This window comes from Parasteatoda tepidariorum, chromosome 2 (assembly GCF_043381705.1).
Source record: "Parasteatoda tepidariorum isolate YZ-2023 chromosome 2, CAS_Ptep_4.0, whole genome shotgun sequence".
NCBI lineage: Eukaryota > Metazoa > Arthropoda > Arachnida > Araneae > Theridiidae > Parasteatoda > Parasteatoda tepidariorum.
Genome location: NC_092205.1, coordinates 50412132 through 50432069, shown reverse-complemented (window position 1 = coordinate 50432069; position 19938 = coordinate 50412132). Strand labels below are relative to the sequence as shown.

The following is a 19938-nucleotide window of genomic DNA, read 5'->3' as shown; positions in this document are numbered from 1 at the left end:
AGTTAAAGTATTTTCCTTGATTTTTTAAAAAGACTGTGTTATTTTAGGATAATTTAAAATCAATAGTTATTTCAAAATTTTGTTCTTAACTTAGCAGAAATAATTACGAGAATAAAGCAATTAAGATAATTTGGATAATTATACTGTCATTTTATTTTTAATGTACGAATATGAATTAGAGCAATTACTTATCTTCTCAAATTGCATTGAATGGATGATTTTTAAGATGGTTTGGTATTACAACTTTAGCGGTAAACAGCTGTATAAGCTTATTATTGGGTTAATATAAATATGAAATTTAAATTTATGGTAAATGCATAATCTGAACCCACTTTATAAAAAAAAATACTATCTGGGTCAAATTCATTAGATAAGCGTCACCTATTAAGCATGATATGAATCTTTACGTGTGAAATATCATTAAATTTCCTAATGAAAGCCATAAATGTACTTAAAACACGGCTTATACAAGAATCATATTCATTAATGCAAAATGACAACTCGTACAGAAATGTCTAAATCAGCTGTTATAGTAAAACGTTACTTTGAGAATCAAACAAACCAGTTATAAAACGTTCATTACTAGGTTTTTTGCTCTTGTTTAGGAAAAACACTTCATCAGCAAAACAAGGCCATACCAATGCTAACACAAAATTTTTCTTTAAATTAATTAATTTAATATACAGATTTAGCATGTTTTTTTAAATAGTTAAATAATTTGTTTAATAATAATAATAGACATCTCAAATTTGTATTGTTTGCAATGAGTACACTCTCAGAAAAAAAGTCTTCGATTTTGATTATATGCTTGAGTTGAGAATCATTTTGTCACGAAATCACGTGATTTGGGACGAAAAGCGAACTCTCAAACATATGACGAACATGTTTTTTCAAATAGAAACCTCACAGCAGTGGGAGGTTGTTAAGTGGAATAAAGAAACTAGGATGAAGACTAGACTAGATAATCGAAATTAAAGTGACGAAAAAGGCGACCGTTAGTATTGTAACTTAGTTTAGCGAAACAGATCAGATGTATTTAAAAATTGTCTCGAGCCGTTGTCTGATCCAGTTTAAAACGATATATGAAGCTTTTTTTCTTCTTAATTTAAAAAATAAACGATTCTTCGCTTTCAATTTTGTACTTGCACTTCAAGAAGATATCGGTCATCCACACATGTGACCAACGATATCAGCGCCAGCTGATAGTTATAAGTCAAATGGCGTGTTAAAGTTGAGCTACGTTTCTCCACATAAGTTAGAATGTTAATTAACATGAAATTAACTAATACATTACCGTATCGCAACTCGAATTAGTTGAAATATAATTATTTTTCGTCTATGTCTCTTACTTAGCTTACATTTATTATTTATTAATGTATTTCACTGTAACCGTGATATGTTTATGTTATGTGTACCTGGCAACTGCATAATTAGTTTGTTTATGTTCTACATGGCTTCGTTCCTGTCTTTGTGTTAAATAAGAAATGTTTAGTGAACGAATTATAATCTTAGTGAAAGAATATAGATTACGTCACTTAATAGAATTGATACTTGACCGGTTTGGCTTACTCGAAATAGAAGGGAAAGAACAGTTGGGAACGTAAACAAATTCCACGTTTCAACAACTAATCAGGATCGAGATACCCACTCTACGTCACTAGCAGGTATCCCTTTAAGAAGGAAGTTGCGCATTAGTTGGAAATAAAATTACAGAACTCTCGTCTAATTTTCTGTTGAGACCCTGCAGTATGGTGGCATGAACGAATCAAGCTATATTGAAGAAACAGTTTTTTTTTATAAAAACACATTTATTTGAACCAGCAACCACACATCAACTACGGTTAGTTTAAATTTTTCAAAAATAAATTGAAATGCGCGTAAAGGGTTAGTATAAACTTTTCAAAAATAAATTGAAATGCACGTAACGGGTTAGTATAAACTTTTCAAAAATAAATTGAAATGCACGTAAAGGGTTAGTAAAAACTTTTCAAAAATAAATTGAATTACCCGTAACGGGTTAGTATAAACTTTTCAAAAATAAATTGAAATGCACGTAGCGGGTTAATATAAACCTTAAATACAAACAAAAAACTGTTCTAAACTAAAATCAAATTCTCCAAACTAATCAAAACATTCTAAAAACTGTCTCGTTCTTTCATTTTTCTTGATTTCGTTATATGTTTTTATAATTCATGCTTGTGTTAGCTAGCTATTGATTAGATGGTTTTAAGACTTTATAGTATTAAAAATATATATTAGCTGTAACGAATCAAGCTAGATAGAAGAAACATATTTTTTCTAGAAACACATTTATTTGACTCAACAACCACCCAGCAACAAAGCAAGAATAAATTGAAGTACCCGTAACTGGTTAGAATAAACTTCGCAAAAATAAATTGAAATACCCGTAATGGCTTAACATAAACCTTAAATATAAACAAAAAAATTTTCTCAACAAAAATCTACGTCTCCAAACTAATCAAAAAAAAATTCCAAAAATTGTCTTGTTCTTTTATTCTTTTATATTTTAATTCATGTTCGTATTAGCTAGATATTTTTTTTATATATTTTTAAGACTTAATATGGTCAAGGAGTTGGCCTCCTACCAGATTGATTCCGGGTTCTAATCCTCTTCGGGCATGGCGGCCATGTGGTACCCACGATAAAGTTATTATTAGAAAGATTAGATACAATAGGCACTACAAGTTTTTATTTTTATCATCTTGGATAAAAAGAGAAAAATTCAAAACTTTGACGAAAAATTCACTCGGAGCATATACCCGCTAAAAATGAAGAAATTTTTGCAAAATTTGATTTTTAATTTTTTCTTCGTAGTAACAAAAAGCTGAGTAAAGTCTTTAAGCTAAAATTTGATTTGTGTATGGATAAGTTTAGTTTGAAAAATTTAAATGTAACAGAATACGAAGATTTTTTTTCTTTAAAAAGATGCTTGAATTGAATAATTTTTCATTTCTACTGAAACAGTTATTTCAATCCATACATATTTTTTTAAGGTGTTTATCTTGTTTTGCTTATGGAGATTTCCATCAATCTTATCCCGACTATTATTATATTACTAGGAGGCTTCGCCCCCTGCTCGCTGGGGCTCACCAACCCCCGGAACTGCTTTCGCAGTTCATTTCGGATTGCTTCGCAATGCTCGCTTTGCTCGCTCATTGGATACGCTCTTAACGTCTAGTTTTTGTACACTTTTTTGAATACTGAAGTTCCGAAAACTTTTCACTGTAGAAAATTCTAAACCTGTACATTTCAATATTAATTTGAAATTGCAAACAGTTCACATATTTTTCTTAATCACACTATTCTAAATTTCAGTTGTTGAGAAAAGTAACTGTTGTAAGTTTTGTTTTAAAGTCTTTCCCACCAGAGGGCTAAAGCCTTGTGTTGTAAAACAATATGAAATAGTAGTCTGCCACTGAACACCGGATGAAAAGCATCGGCTTTGATGAGGATAATTTTGTATTTTCAATTCTCTGAAGGGCGCCACCTTAATAATATGGAATTTGTAAAATAAATGTATATTTTTTTTTTGATTCTTGATGAAGCCCATCATTTTGTGTTTTCATCAGTGTTCAGAAGCAGAATAACTATAAGTTTTTCATTTTATCACAAAAATATAAAATGTATAAGAAGCAAAGAAAAGAGTAAGAAAATGAGTATAGTCATAGAAAAAGTTAAAATTATAATATAGTATTTGTCCATTTTTATAAAACTTTTTGTTTAAGTCATTGCTAACAATTCAAATTTCTCCGAGGCAATTCTAAAGTATAAATTAAGGTAGTATTGTTAAGTTGAAACACAATATTTTTAGTTTTGATGTCAACAATACAATTCAATTTTTCACAAAAACGATTGTTTCCATTGTTAAGTTCAATGTCAACAATTCAAATTTTTCTGAGGCAACTCTTAACCTCTAAATATTATTTTTTTTATGTACACATTTCTAAATGTCAGTATTCAACCACAAAACAACTTAAAGTCCTCAAATTTAGCATGAAGTTGTAAAATGTAATGAAAGAGGGTCATAGCAATAATGAAAGTAGAAGTAAAGTTAGTACTGTAAAATTAAAACAATATTTTTAATCAATGAGTCAAGTTCTTTAAGAAGCAGTTGTAGAAGTAGGTTGTTTATTTAAAAATTTTTATAGAATTTCTTTAAGAACACAATTGTTAATTTGGGCATTTGGCGATACCACACTTTTAGAATTGAAGGATTTGTTACGTCAAGCGCTCAGGTATCATAATTTTGATCTAGTTGCGCTTCTATGTCATTTTGATTTATGTTGCTAAGTTAACTTTCAAAAAATTCTATGGATGGCAACAGCATTTTTATTTTGTAAGTTGTTTATTTTTATTTCTTTTAGAATTCATTATTTTTTTAGCGAAATGTTTTGTAACCTAACAGAATTCTTTGCCGACTGTTTTCTCTATGAATGAAGAAAATAAAGTAAATATTTAATTGTCGTGAAAAGAATCTTATTTAGTTGTACAAAGTACTTCAGCCAAAATTTGGGAGCCACGTAAGAGAATTATGTATATTAGATCAAAAACACATCATTACAAGGCAGAATGCTTCGGTGTTTTCAAAACAAAGCAAACGTTGCCACCGGCGGAAAAGAAATACAGCCAAAATTTGGGAGCCACGTAAGAGAATTATATATTATAGATTAGGTCAGAAACACATCATTAAAAGGCAGAATGCTTTGGTGTTTTCAAAACAAAGCAAACGTTGCCACCGGCGAAAAAGAAAAACAGCCAAAATTTGGGAGCCACGTAAGAGAATTATATATAATAGATTTTGTTTAAAAGCTAATGAAGATAATTTTGTTATCACCTAAACATAATGATCTGCATAATTGTAAAATTTGGTTTTAGAAAATAAAAATGAATATCATTTTCCCAATGAAGGAAACAGGTCACCTTCATTGAACTATAGAGTTTATACAAATGTGTCGGTAGTTATTCCATTTCTTAATGCAGTATTTCCTTAGTACAAGTCAGTGAAACTCTTAAAACTATTATGAGCATAGTTCTTAAGCTTAAAATGCTAATTACTAATTTCTTTTGAAAAATACAGACAATGTAATGATCATGAATGGATTTTTAAAAAAATGTTTCTCATAGTTATTTTAATTAACATTTCCATTATCGATTAATATTTGTATATCGATTAAATAAATGTATCTTGTTAAGGCATTAAGAAAAAAAAATCAATTTGCTGGCAGTTTTATGACAAATTAAGAATAAAATAGATTTTTCTCTGTATAAAATATTTACTACAGATTTTAATTCTTAAATATTTTTGTTCTTTAGTGCAGTGGTACTGAATTTTTTTACTTAAATGACACGCGTTAAATGTGTATAGTTATGTATTGCCAATAACACTTCAAATTCAATAAATATAAATGTCTTCTTTAATGATCACATGAGAAGTTTTGAGATAAATTTTTCTCATAAATTTTTCAAAGTTTACTTTATACCTTTTTCTCAAGCCCCGAGGTAAAATAGAAAAAAGTTTTTCTTCAAATGCATCCGAAAACTTCTTTTTTTATTTTAAAGCTAAGTTTCGGAAAAATGCTGTCGTTTTCTTATGATCTTTACATTGTTTCTTACTTTGTGTCAATAAATGGCTTATAAGTATTCTCGAATAGGAAGAAAATCGTTTTTGACATATATCTAGGATACGGTTCACAAATTGTCATAAAGTAGTAGCGTGAATTCGAATGTTTCGATATGCCTGTCTTTTTCAATGCTATCATCATATAAGAGTAAAAGAATAATGCGCAGAAAATGCAAAATATTTTTAAGGATCATCCAAGCCTTTTTTTTTTTTTAAAAAAAATAGTTAAACAATTTCTTTATTTTCAATATTCGTTACAGAAGCTAGATAACTTTTCATATAATTATCGGATTTTTAAGTACTCTATGATTTGATTTAGCCACCTAACATACTTTGTTTAATTAGTGCAAACAGTAATTTTGGTTTGCAAAGTTTAAATTGAAAAGTACTATCGCCATATGAACAAATATTCTTTTTGTTCGGATGGTAAATTGATTTAGGTGAGGACTAAAATTAGATGATAAGTTCTTAATTGATTGGTCAAAACCAGTTTCAAAGAACGGGTACTAAAATGCCTTTTTTATCTTTCGATAAATGTTTGGAAATACTAGAATGATTTTCAGTTCTGAAGTATTTCTATGCAAAAATATTTTTTAATTATTATTTTTTATAACTTAATTTTATATTGATAGAAAAAAGTTCTAGTTTTGCATTGTAAACTACTAGCTAGAAGCTTAGCTATTCTTAAAACTATTTTTAATATTACTATTGACTCGTTGAAATGGATATCTAAATATTTTATAAGGTGCCACAATTTAGTTGTCAGAATGAATATATGCCTTAAGTAGAAACTCTTTAAAAGAGTCTGCTAAACTTTCAACTATCATGATTCTAACATACAGTAATTACTAATTGAATAATCCTAATAAAAAGGGGAAAAACTCAAAACTTCTCTAGCTGTATTTTTCAAATAATATTTTTTTTACAGGACGTGAGAGTATCGAGGAGATTTGTTTTTGAACTTTATTTGCAGTTAATATTAACTTGTTCTAAAATGTTTTGCCAGAGTTCTCTGTGGCTTTATAGAATCATTAAAAGCACTAAATTTCAAAACATTCTAACCACAAAAGCAATGAAAAAAGCGAATAGTTCGTTTCAGTTTCAAAGGTTTAGAAAAGAAAACTGCGCCTCTTCTCACCGTTTCATATCCCTTTGCTTTGACCGCCGAAATTGTGATTCGAGACCTGAAGTCCTAAAATCTTCATCAATAAATATTTACTTGTTTCATTTACTTCGAAATAAAAACTTTCAATATTCCGTGTTGCTTTATATAGTCCCTGAAACACCTTAACCACAAAAATAAAGAAATTTCGCTTCAAGTTCAAACGTTTTGAAAAGAAAAATACACATCTCTCCACGCTTCCTTGTGCCTCTGCTTTGGCCGCTAATTCACGAAGTTGTATACGTCTTCTTTTGCGAGAGTAATAGTTGTTTATGTTTCCGTACTTTCATATTTATCTGCCACTCAAGCTGGTAATGTTAGTGTATTTCTTTCCACCAACCATATCATTTATCTATCTATATTCGTTTTATTATTTCGTTTCCTCTTCACACTCTCGTGCCGTGTCAACTATCCTAAGGCTACTTTCAGACACCTCAATGATGTTTCCACGGGAAAAGAGGGAGTGATGACTAGGGCATTCCCCCTTTTTTTGATATCCCTCGTCCGTTCCCTCCACACCAATTAGTTTAGAACCTCCATCACAGTGATGCACAGTCGCTATGGTTACGACACGAGCTTATTGCCCAAATGCATTGTGATGCCGTAAATACCGAGCTTGCCAAATATTCTGTATCCCTTTTTTTGTTAATCTTGATGCTGGTAACAGTTTTGAGATTGTAAAAAAAAAGAGTGATTTAAAATTTACTTTTTTACAATAATTTGATTATTAAAGTAAATAAAAATTACATATATGTACGTTTTTGTTACGAATACAAAAAAAAAATTTTTTCATTTTTTTTTCTTAAATTTTTTTCAAGCAAAATTTTTTCGTCTAAATCAGTGTTTCCCAAAGTTATGACTTTTGCGTACCCTTTCTCAATTTTTCGTAACTCTGTGTGAAACTCATAAGAAAATGAATTTATTTTTCACGATAAAAAAATTGCACAAAAGTTAAAAATCACAACTGGCAATTGACAGCACTCATTATTAATTGTTAACTCTTCAAAAAATAGCCGATACAAAAATAGTAATCGTAAATTTTAATGGCTAGCTTTGTTTTTAAGTAAAATTGTTTTAAATTTTCGTTTGTTGCAAGATATTTCGCATAAGATTGTGTACCCCCACTAAGCTGTTCCCGTACCCCTGGGGGTACGCGTACCACACTTTGGGAAACACTGGTCTAAATTAAATAAAAAGTCGATAAAGTGTTGATAGTTATATGAAGCTAAACAACGTAAAAAGAATGAAAATAATGCAAAATAATTAAATTTGTTTCTTTTCCTGTTTATGGGGTATTATTTATGCCTTTTTCACGTTTTTGAGTTTTAGTCATTTCTAGCACAAAATCAACTTTCTCTTTATTTGGAGTGTTGATAGTTGTTATGAAAACGTACATTTTCTTTTATTCTAATTTCTTTGATTGTCTTTTTAGAATATATTTTCAAAATACTTGTCTCAAAAGTCAAATATTTTACATTATACATCAAATGAACCAGTGGTTTCTTCCTAATTTTGATCACACTTAGTACACGAGCACAAATTAACTTCTTCAAAATTAAAACCTGGAAATTAGAATTCATAATTCCAAGCATGAGCTTTAAGAAAGAGCAATATGCATTTGCAAGATATGATAAGAAATGGAAGGAGTAGGATGAAGGAAAATAAAAAATGCCCAAAAGTTAATAAAAATAATAAAGATAACTTTTTCAGGGTTTAGATTATGAGTCAATAAATAAGTTATGAGCATTAAGTAATTTATGGTTAGATGTAATTATGGAACATTATAAAGTTTCTTGAGTATATAATCAGTGTTTTGTCTAATAAACTATGCTGATTATTTTTATACAAAATGTATTTTTATATTACTTTTTTTTAAAATAAATCTTCCCCGAATCACAAATCAATTTAAACCAATACCTTATAAAATGAGATTAACGAGGTAAACATCGTTCGCAGTGTCACGAAAATGCTGCTGAATTCTTAGAATTTGTGATATACCAAAGAAAAAAGTAAAGATCTGAAAAAAAGATAAATATTTTTTTAATCCCCGAAGACACATATTTTTTAGTTTCTTTTGTTTTCTTTAAGAAGTAGAAGATAAAAACTTAAAAGTTTTAAATACTCGTAATAGCAGATTTATTCTAGGATTTTAAAGGGTTGAAAAGTTATTTTTCTGATAAAAGTTTCTATATGACTTATAAGCATTTCAAAAGTGGGCATTTTAGAAAAATTTTTTTTCCCCTTTAATATCTGTTATCTGTTTTGCATTATCCAACTGTTGTTTTAGACGATTCTATTTAGGTTTTCATTTTTGTCTGCTATTTGTAACATTTTGTTTAGCTTTACTTTAAATATTTTTTTTTAAAAATTCAATGTATTATAAAAGTTTTAGAAAATTGGAAGCGTTTTAGATATTTACTGAAGTACTGAAACAAAGTAATTAAAATTTTGAAATCCTAATTATACTTAATTTGAAAATACTTTGGTTACTTACATTTGCTTTTAATAATGATTCAAATTAAAACAATTTTCAACGTTAAAAATGAGCACAATATCCCATTCACATATATATATATATATATATATATATTTACTAATATGAATTTACAGTTCATCATCTATGTTTGATTTCTTAAATATAATTATAAACTTGCAATTTATTGTTTTAGACATAAACTATAAAGAAATATATTACTGCGATGATTATATTCTACTAATCATAAAGATATTGGGACTTTATATTTAATTTTTGGAGCTTGGGCTGCAATAGTGGGAACAGCAATAAGAGTATTAATTCGAATTGAGTTAGGTCAAACAGGTAGATTTATGGGTGATGATCAANTATATATATATATATATATATATATATATAAAATACGTTTTATGCTGTTTTGTAGTCCACTCTGCTTTTTGATTAAAACTGTCCGATGAAACCCTAGCCTTTTTGAAATTATTTTACGAATATTTTCTTTTCTTGCTCTTATTTGTAGAAATTGCTTTATTGTTTTTAACATCGTCTAAGCAAAACTGCACTTCGAATTTATTGCCCAAATTTATACTCTACCTGATTAATATATTTCCTTAGATATAATTTTTTGATAAGTTGCCAAACATTTTATACTGTTGGGCTACTACAGTTTTGAACTTAAATCGTTATTATACATATTATTCAAATAAGTAAGATACCTAAGAAAAAACAGTTAATACTGTTACTTTAAGATTTTTCTTCGAAATGAGACACTAGAGCTGTGCTAGCTCAGTAGACAAAGAGCTCGTTTTCAATTGAAGTGACACATGCTCGAATTCCAGAGTCGACTGATCGCGCGAATGCTGCGGTTATGGTTTGTTTTCTTGTTGATAAACATACTAAGTAAGTTTAGAAGTAGAATTGCATTTTATTTCACAACATGTCGAATCAACAATTTCTAATGCTGAGTTGCTTTCATGAATGGTTTATTTAAAAACTTATTATTTAATACTTCTCAGTTATTAATTAATAAATACTACTATCACAAATACATGATATATCTTTGTAGATTATGATGTGGGAGTGAAACTAGTTTTTACATAAAAAATAACGTTGCTTATAAGCGTGTAAAAAGTAAGCTGTAAACAAGTCTCCAAAGAGATAGAGAAAACGAAAAAATAAAAAAAAAACTGCTTAAAAGCAAATAAATAGTTTAATTTTATTTTCTACCAACTTGGTAGATTATTTTTCAAGTAACCTAAACTATGGTACAAGTTTTTTAACTTAATCAAAGTTATTAAATAATTTAGAAGTTGTTGAGGTTTAAGATATTTATGATCTTGGATTATTTTTAATAATCTATATTTTATATGAAAGCTTTACTTTTTAGGCTAAACCCATAAAGATTATTATTATTTTTTTTTTGAAGTTTGGAAAAAAAAGTGCCAACTTATTTCCTTTAAAAGTTTTCAGTAAACTTGAATGAGAAATATTCAAAAAATAAGTTCTGGTTTTTGTGGAATGAAAATTAAAATGAATAAAAAAATATATTTGAAGAATGTAAGGAAGAGGGATAACGAATCTCGGTAAAAAAAAATATTTTTTTAGACTTTAATGAATTGATCGCCTGCCCTTCAGTTCAAACTAATTCACTCAGAAAATAATTCTATTAATACCCTTTGGGAGTCCCTTTATTCTCTCAAGAAAAGGTGTCCTGGGATGCTTGAGCATATCTGGCAAAGGAATGGGAGTTCATTGTTCAAGTTTTCATGAATCACACATTAATTATATTCATGTCAGTTCCACGTTCGAAGTTTTCAAAAAGTTTTTACGCGCCGTTTTGACAAAGTTCCCTTTCCCGTTGCCCTCGAAGTCTTCATTCGCTTATGAATTTAAAAGGTATGGAATGCTAATTCACTTCTTAGAAAAGGGGTGAACGGATGTCTGAATGAATTTCTAAAGCACGCTTCCGGTGTTATCACGTGTTCATTTAGGTAGAAATGACGTTTTAATTAGAATGTTCTCTCAGGTGTGAGAAATGCGTCATTATTTTATGGAAGGTTGAATTTTTTGCGTAATTTACAAGTTTAATGAAAAAATTGTGCAAAAACTAATGCATTGTTACACTGAGAAAAAAGTGTGGTCAGAACTACCAGAATATGTCAAAATTTACCGTGTTTCCGACTCTATAAGAACGCCTAATTTCTTCCGAAGTGTTTTGATAATGGTTTTGGCTATAAAATATAGTTCTAAAATATGCGATAAAGTTTTATAAATGTAGTAGAATTTGGTAAGTTCTTCACATGATACTCTAGACCATGGCATGAAAACCATTTATCCGGTTAAATTTATTTTTTAGTTTTGAATTTTTTACTACACTGTTAAAATTTTCATTCTAAATTATGGTAAAATAAATGGCAGCTGTCTGTTCATCCGATTAACCGTAAAGTTTACAATAAAGAAAAATTTTTTCCTTCACGGTTTTGAAACCATTTACAAAAAGTATGGTTATAAAACGATGAATATAAAACCATGCGATTTTTTAACCATTTACAACTAGCATTTTTCAAAAACGTAAAAAAAATAAGTATCTAACTAGGCACAGGAGCTCGATTTTTCGTAAGGTGATGGTAATTAGAGAGTGCCGGACCCTGGAAATTCTCCATGTGGTGAAGGAAATTGAAGAAATACTGCAGTGTCACCACTAGGATTCGAACTCCAGTTCTGCCCGTCATGACACTGACAGATAAGCCAGCTTGGCTATGATATGTACGCCGTTGCATAGAACTAAGTAGCTTCATTAGGTGGTTCTAATTGGTGAGATAAAATTCTGGTTGTTTAACCGTATTAGGTGAACTCAGTCAATAAACAGTTTTTCTCAAACTTAACAGTTTGATTATCATTTTATTTACGGTAATTTGACTATTTTGATTAAATATTTACCATATTTAATCAAAATAGTCAAATTACCGTAAATAAAATGATAATCAAACTGTTAAGTTTGATTGATGAAATAACAATTTATTAAATAACCATTCAATAAATTGTTATTTCATCATTTTTCCTCGAAATGTCTAACAGTGTACATATGGAGCAATAATTTTGGAGTAGTGATAGGAGCAATAATTTTGATAACTAGAATTTCCATTAAGCCATTACCATATGAAGGAAAATATTACAAAATGAATGGTTTAAATACTTTTATTACTTCGCTTTTATTACTCACAATTTTGGTTCTTTTGTTGGAACTTTCATTACCATACCGTGCGGTCGTTCTACCACAGTGTTTTCTCCATGTATAAATATTGAAATTTAAAAAAAAATTGCTTACGAAATTCGATGTTTGAGAGTATTGTGGCTTGTGAACAATACGAGATTTGATACAAAAGCAACAAAACTAATAATCTCTGTTCTATGAATTAATTTAAAAAAAAATTGATTTATGAAAATAATCAAATGATGATTAAAAATTGTTTTGGAGTAGTGTAATTAATTGTTTTAATAGCATTTATTATTTAAATTTTCGATTCATTGAGTTTGTTTAAGGACAGAGGGAATGTTTTGTACTTTGTTAATAAATCATTATTTTTAAAAAAAATACTAAGCATCTTAACATATTTAAATGCTTTCTTTTCGGTGAAAATAAGGCTGATAAACTATATCTTTTTTCTTTCCTTTGACTTTTTCCCCGTACTTAATTAATCAACTTTCAGATTTTAGGAAGCTCAAAGATTTTGTCAAAGTTAAAAATGACAAAATGTGCATACGGAGACATTGTCTAAATGAATAATTTAGATCCAAATAATGTATTAAATTCGTTCACTATTATATATTGACAGAAATACTCTCTTAATGACAAAATTTTCTACGAAATTTAATTAATAAGAAGCTTTATAATATGTTGATGTCGCATAAACTTAAGAACCTATTTCTGTCAAAGGATTGAAGAAATAATTAGCTATTAGAGCAGAAATAAATTTACTTTTAATGTGGTTTTATGTGAGCTTTTAAAGAATTACAGCTTCTCAGTACTTTGTATATTTATACTCAGAACTTAATATTTACTCTTATGTTGAAAATAGATATGAATAACAAACACTATTTATCAATAGATCAGCAAATAATAAAAGATTATATCCCATTAAAAATTAATTATAGTTTAATAAATATCAAAGAATAAAGTATTTGTTGCTATTTTAAGCACGATGAAGTAATTTTTTCCCCTTTAAGTATAAGTAAAACTTATTTCATTAAAGACTTTAGATAAAGACTTAATTAGAATATCTTTGGAGTATATTTATTTTACGAAAAAATCGAACCATTTATTAACAACTTGTAGATCAAATACAAACTTTAATATCTCAACTCTATTTACTGTGCTTGCTTCATAAGTTGATTTAATAAATCAAACATATTTCCTAAAATATATTTTTTTCTTTTCAAATGCTTAAATAATTAGATAATAGTACTTAGATTTTTTTTTTGCATTTAACTATTTTTTAAAGCTACAAAGCGAATTTTTAACAAGCATTTTTCGATAATCGTGATTAATTTGCGATTACTAAAAGACTCCAGAAATTTCAAACAACTTTCAATCAAATTCAAATTCGAAAAAAACAAACAAACTTGTGTTTAGTTTATGATTGAAAATTACCCGTTCAGCACGTCAAATGTCATATCTGTAGATGTATTTCTGTGATCGGAATTTGTGTATTTCTGTATCTCTGTGATCGGAATTTTGCTTTTATTCAAGTTTAAAAGTTGACAATCTTTAAACCAATAATCCACTCGGATTATTTTTTTAATTATTTCATCGAATTTAAGTCTTACAAATTTATGGCAGAAAAACTAAATGTTACGTAGAGAATAAAAAGTGAAAAGAATTTCGAAGCGCTTAAAATTGCAATTACCTTCGAAAAATTGGAATTCCAAATAAAGGCTTAAGCTACGTTCATAAATACACATGGTCTTAAAAGCATGTCTAATTTCAACTGGGTGATCTATGGAGTGGTTTGTAGAGTAGCTAAAATGATGTTTCCTTCAAGTTTAACCAATTTTCAAAATGTTAATTTCTTTATTTCATTGTACTTTGTGTTTTCAACAAACCTTCCTAATTTATGGTTTATAAGTCTTTTAATTTTTCATGCAATGAAACAAATGTTGAGTTGAACAACCAAAACATCAGCGAGAGTTCTTACAATTTTTTAATAGAGAGACTGAACAGGAAAGTACATTTAGTCGTTATGCATATTGATAAAAAAAGCTGTAAAATCAAAGATATTGTGAAAAAAAGAAACAAAAGTAAAATAGAATGAAGAAGAAAAGGAAAAACTCTCTGAGTGAAAATATTAATCTTTTTTGCACTTAACTGGATTTTAAATAATCCGTATCTATAAAAGAATATCCATGTTGTTCAATTTATAGTTTGACTTATACTTTCTACGTATGCAATACCAGCATAAAGTTTGTAAAAGTGAGTAAGTAAATTAAGGTTCTTACATTTGTGAATAACGAAAAAAAATTTCTGAGAAAAATAAAATTTTAAACCTTTTGCATACAAATTACAAAATATTCTTATGTATGTAGATAAGTGTTAAAAAAATAACATTAAATGTTGTTTTGTAACATTTGCAGAATCATATTTCTGAAGATTCTAAGGTATTTTCTTTGAATTTCAGGAAAAGTACATAGTGAAATGTACTTATATGTAATATTCTATAGAGGTGAATTATAAAACTAATTCAAAGTAAATTTATTTCCGATGTTATCAAAAATAAAAATAAAAACATATAAACTTATTGCTTAAAACATATAAACTTATTGAAAAAAAAAACATTTCATGTATAACCATTTCAAAAATATGAAATTCACCATTTTTTTGTTTTTTTTTTTTGTAAAGTTGTGGCAAATACACAATTTGCAAGCAATCTATGCTGGAACATTTAAACTTTAATTTAGAGAAAAATTGTTTAGTTATTTAAAATAAATAGCCTGCGGTGTTAATAAAATTAGTCAAAAAATTCCTGGTGGCAGAGATGCAAGCATATTTGCATGGTTATGAAAATGTGTTTTTCACAAGTAACGTAAATGAAAGTATGAAAAATGAAGCTAAAAAAGACATCCACTGACATTTTTAAACTTATTATTATTATGATATTGATGTTTTGAACGTAACATTTTTAAACACAGAAAACAATTCTGGTGAATTTTCCGTAATGGAAGGTAAAAACATTTTTGGTAAAAGAAATCATATTTGTTGTTATAAAACCAAAATATACGGTTTTTAAACCATTAATTTTTCAGTTTTTTTTGTTCATATTATAACAGTTTATCAGAAATCCTAGTTTTAAAAATTATAGTTCTTATCACCACACATTTGGTAAAAATACTAAACTTAATAAAATAAAATTTAAGTCATGCTTTAAGGTATGATGATAAAATTATCAACTTTTTTCACATTTACTAAATTTGAACGCATATTATAATTTTTTTATTGTAATTTTACCATTATCGTTACCAAAGCTTTTTGGTAAAAATTATCGTTCTTTTTGGTGTTCTTATAGAGTCAGAAGTACGGTAAATTTAACAATATTTTTTTTAAGTCTGACTAAATTTTTTTTTCTCAACAGCAGCAACAGCTTAAATAGTATGAGTTTTGTAAAACATGCTTCAGACAACGACAAATATTATTCTAAAACTTCCCCTTTGATTCTTTCAAAGAATTTCTTCTAAAATTTGTTTTTTAGGAGATATAATGATAACGTCAAAAATTAAAACATTTAACTTTTATATAAAGTAATCCATTCATCACTAATTGTTTCATTGCATTTAACTAAGTTCATATTTTTAATAGTTTAGCACAATATATTGGAATAATGCATTAAATAAATTGTATTTTGTTAAAGTAAATTGATTCTTGTAAAAATGGTGCTCAGCTTTCAATGTCACCCTCTTATTCACAAATCAAATCCAAAACTTCCCTTCCCCATCCAATTCATATACATGATACCTAAATTAGCTTAATTGACTCCATTAATAGCAAATTGCTAAAGGCTTTTCTTATCTATGGCTATAATGCGCTTTATATCTGTACAGTATTTCTTTCACTTAACACAAGATTCGCATTTATAAATCTAATGGGATTTTGGATGAGTAATTTAACGATTGATGGAAACAAAATCCAATTTAAAAAAATTCATGTTCTAAGCCCTTTAAAATGGAATTCGGAAGGTGAACTAGGGTTATCAAATTACCTGATAAATTGCCCCTTGCGTAATTCCGGCATACGTCGTAAATAAGTGAATTCATGCATAGATTTTTTTTTAAATGAAGTCTTAAAGGTGAAAAAAAATGTAGTTCTTCTCTAAACAAATGAGTAAAATTTTTTCTGTTAGATTGCAATTTAAAAAAAAATTAAAATTTATTTATGCATTCTGGAAGAAAAAGAAAATAATAGTAAACTCTCAATCCGCCCTCATTTCTTCACGGTAAAAATTGTGGTGTAATATGCCTAATAATATAATTTTAGCCAAATTAAAGAAAAACTGAAGGAACATTTTAATTCAGATTAAAAAATAAATCGAGATTCATATACAATTTAAAGGGTTAAATTTAAATAAAAACACTTATAATGTTTTTATTTAACACTTATAACACTTATAACTCATTCGCATCAAACGAGAATTATTCTCTCTCACAAAAGCACTGATGTCGCTGAGCTTTGATATTATTTGTAGATTGTTTACATATGAATACAAGTTAGAGTGAGTTAGTGGAAGTCTTCGACGTTACAATACATCGAAAACAAAAGGTTACCTTTAAAATGCCAGGAGTTCACTTGTCTTCTGGATTGGGTTCAAAATAACAGGGCTACGGATTTGAACATTAGAAGTCGTATACCCGAACGACGGTTAAATAAAAAAATAAAAAATGAGATTAATAATATTTTAATTTCTAAAACTCTATGAACCGTATTTAGTAATTCTATCATGTATTATTTTTTTAAAATTTTTTTCGTTCTGGTAAGCTTATTTTGGATTCATCTTTCCTTCTCTTTGTGTGCTATACGTATGCTTAATTTACTAGCTAATTTATTTTTTAAGAATTAATGTATACATGCATTCTAAGTTAAGGATTCTTATTTTATATATTCTATATCACCAATATAACTTTACAGACTCTTAAGAAAATCTTACCTTAATGTAATTATAAATTGCTATTGAATACGGAAGAAGGTAGCGGCTTCTTTACAAGAGTAAAAGAACATTCTTAGAGTAATGGAACACTTAGTGGTGCACTACTTTGGTGTAATGTATGATTTAAAATACACGAAAATATTTTACAGAGTTGAAACAGTACTCATTTTCAATTTTGAGTTTAACATAGTTTGAATCGGTAGTCACGTAATTGTAAAAGCCCATGATTAACCTACATTGAGGACGGTTTTTTAGGTCTCTATATTAAAATTTTTGTTGGGTCGTAATAAAAATATTACGTAAAAAAAGGCAACATACGAGCCAATTTTGAGATGTTCGTGTGTGTCTTTTGAAATAAGTTTTTCAAAATCACCTTTTTTAATAATGTAGAAAGTAGGATTTGAATCAACATAAAATTTAAATATTAGGAATTAATCAATGATTTTATCACTAACATTGAATAATTTAGCGTTATATTCAGTTTTAACATTTTATTAGTTACATTCGGCAAATTTATCTTAAAAACACTGAGTCAATTTACATAATTTACAATTAAAATCATTTTCCTTATATCTGTATACGTTTTTATGCCTGTAGAAACATACTCATGTGTGTGCGTGTTTTTAAGAGATCAAAATTGTTATGAAGACTTACTTTGTCACCGATGCCTGCTGCTTCTATTGTCAAACCAGTTAATTCACGAAGATGAGAAGAATGCTCTTCTACAAATGAAAAATAAAATTTTTTAATATTTGATAAATATTTATTCCTATTTGCAATATCATAATCTTATAATATTAATAAAAATCATGCAATGCAAAAAAATCATTAAAAATACTGATATAATACCAAGCTAAATTACGTAAGTTCTATTCTAAATACATATAAAAGAACTTTCGAAAGTTACGAAAAAAAAAATTTTTTTTTGAAGAAAAATCATTTTAAAGTTGAAATTTCTTTTATATATTTCAATGTATTACTGTTAATATTATAATCTTATAATATTAATAAAAATTATACATTGCAAAAAATCAATAAAAATACTGATATAAAAGCAAGCAAAATTACTTGAGTTCTATTTTAAATACATTCGTATTTTTTAAACAAAGTTACGAAAAACACCGTTTTTTTTTTTTTTTTTAAAGAGAAATCATTTTAAAGTTGAAATTTCTTTTATACATTTCAATATATTACTGTTAATATCATAATCTTATAATATTAATAAAAATCATACAATGCAAAAAAAAAATTTAAAAAAAAAAAATCATTAAAAAGTACTGATATAAGCAAGCTAAATTTCGTAAGTTCTTCTTTAAATACATATAAACGAGCTCTTTTTTTTTTTTTTTTTTAAACAAAGTTACGAAAAACATCGTTTTTTTTTGTTGTTTTTCTTGCAGAGAAATAATTTTAAAGGTGAAATTTCTTTTATCTATAGTTCAATGTATTGCTGTTTATTTTATAAGTAAACAGCCACTGAATTAATGCGGTGAGTTGAGTCTTCGCCAATACTGGTTTCAGCCGAGATTTAATTCTTCACATTAAGAGATGCCAGTCTGATCGGGTTGTTCTTGCTCTAACTATGTTTTAATGATTGGTATTTCCCAAAACTTATTGTTACCGTGATTTCAAGGCTAGAAGGCTGAGCCTTGCAAAAGAGGGGAAATTATTTACAGAGTCAGTCTCTCTTTATTTCTGTAAATATATCTTGAATATTTTTCCTGCCTTTTTTACAGATATTTTCTTATTAAAATTCTCTCTTATTTTACATAAGACTCCTAATAAAGTTTCTTTTATTATCAAATAAGATAGAAATCACTAAATTACTTATCAATTATTCCAATATCAGTGAAAAACAAACTCCTGACAATGGGGAATTATGTGTCGCCAGTGGGTATCATACAACAAATTACTTGCCTGAAAAGTGAGTTTTATTTCCTCGTAACTATCGCAAGGTATTAAATAAATGATCCCAAGAAACTGAAGCTGTAATATATTACTTGGTTAAAAACTTCATTCGCTTCAAAAATATACGAATTGGAAGTAATAGTCGACATGTTTCAAGCGCTCAAAGATCGTTCAATACTCAATCGCTCAACGCTCGTTTTAGATTTCATATCAATTTTGCTTCTTTTCATTTACGTCTGATAAGTTTAAAAATGGGCACCTGTTTTTGAGTCCTTGAATATATATATATATATATATATACAGTCGAACTCGTTTATAACGAACACAAAGGGACCGTAACATGTACTCGTTAAATCCGAGTGCTCGTAATAAACGGGTCCTTAAGGCAGACGTGCAACCAGAAGAGCTTGGGAGGTCAAATTATTGAGTTGACTTAAAATTTAATTTTTACTTACTTACTTTAAATACATTAATTAATTTAATTAAATATTTATCTTAATTTAGTGACAACTAACCCCCCCCCCCAAACCAGCAAAAAATTTCTAGTTGCGCTACAGTCTTAAAG

The 19938-nt window shown here is 27.9% G+C and overlaps 1 protein-coding gene across 1 annotated transcript in view; it reads right to left on the bottom strand.

Moving 5' to 3' along the window:
- LOC122269256 (tyrosine phosphatase IA-2) overlaps positions 1-19938 on the bottom strand; it is a 336473-nt gene that overhangs the window by 105687 nt on the left and 210848 nt on the right. Inside the window, exon 13 of the mRNA XM_071188254.1 lies at positions 18120-18187. Coding sequence (XP_071044355.1) covers positions 18120-18187 — 68 coding nt within the window. The remainder of the gene's footprint in view (positions 1-18119; positions 18188-19938) is intronic.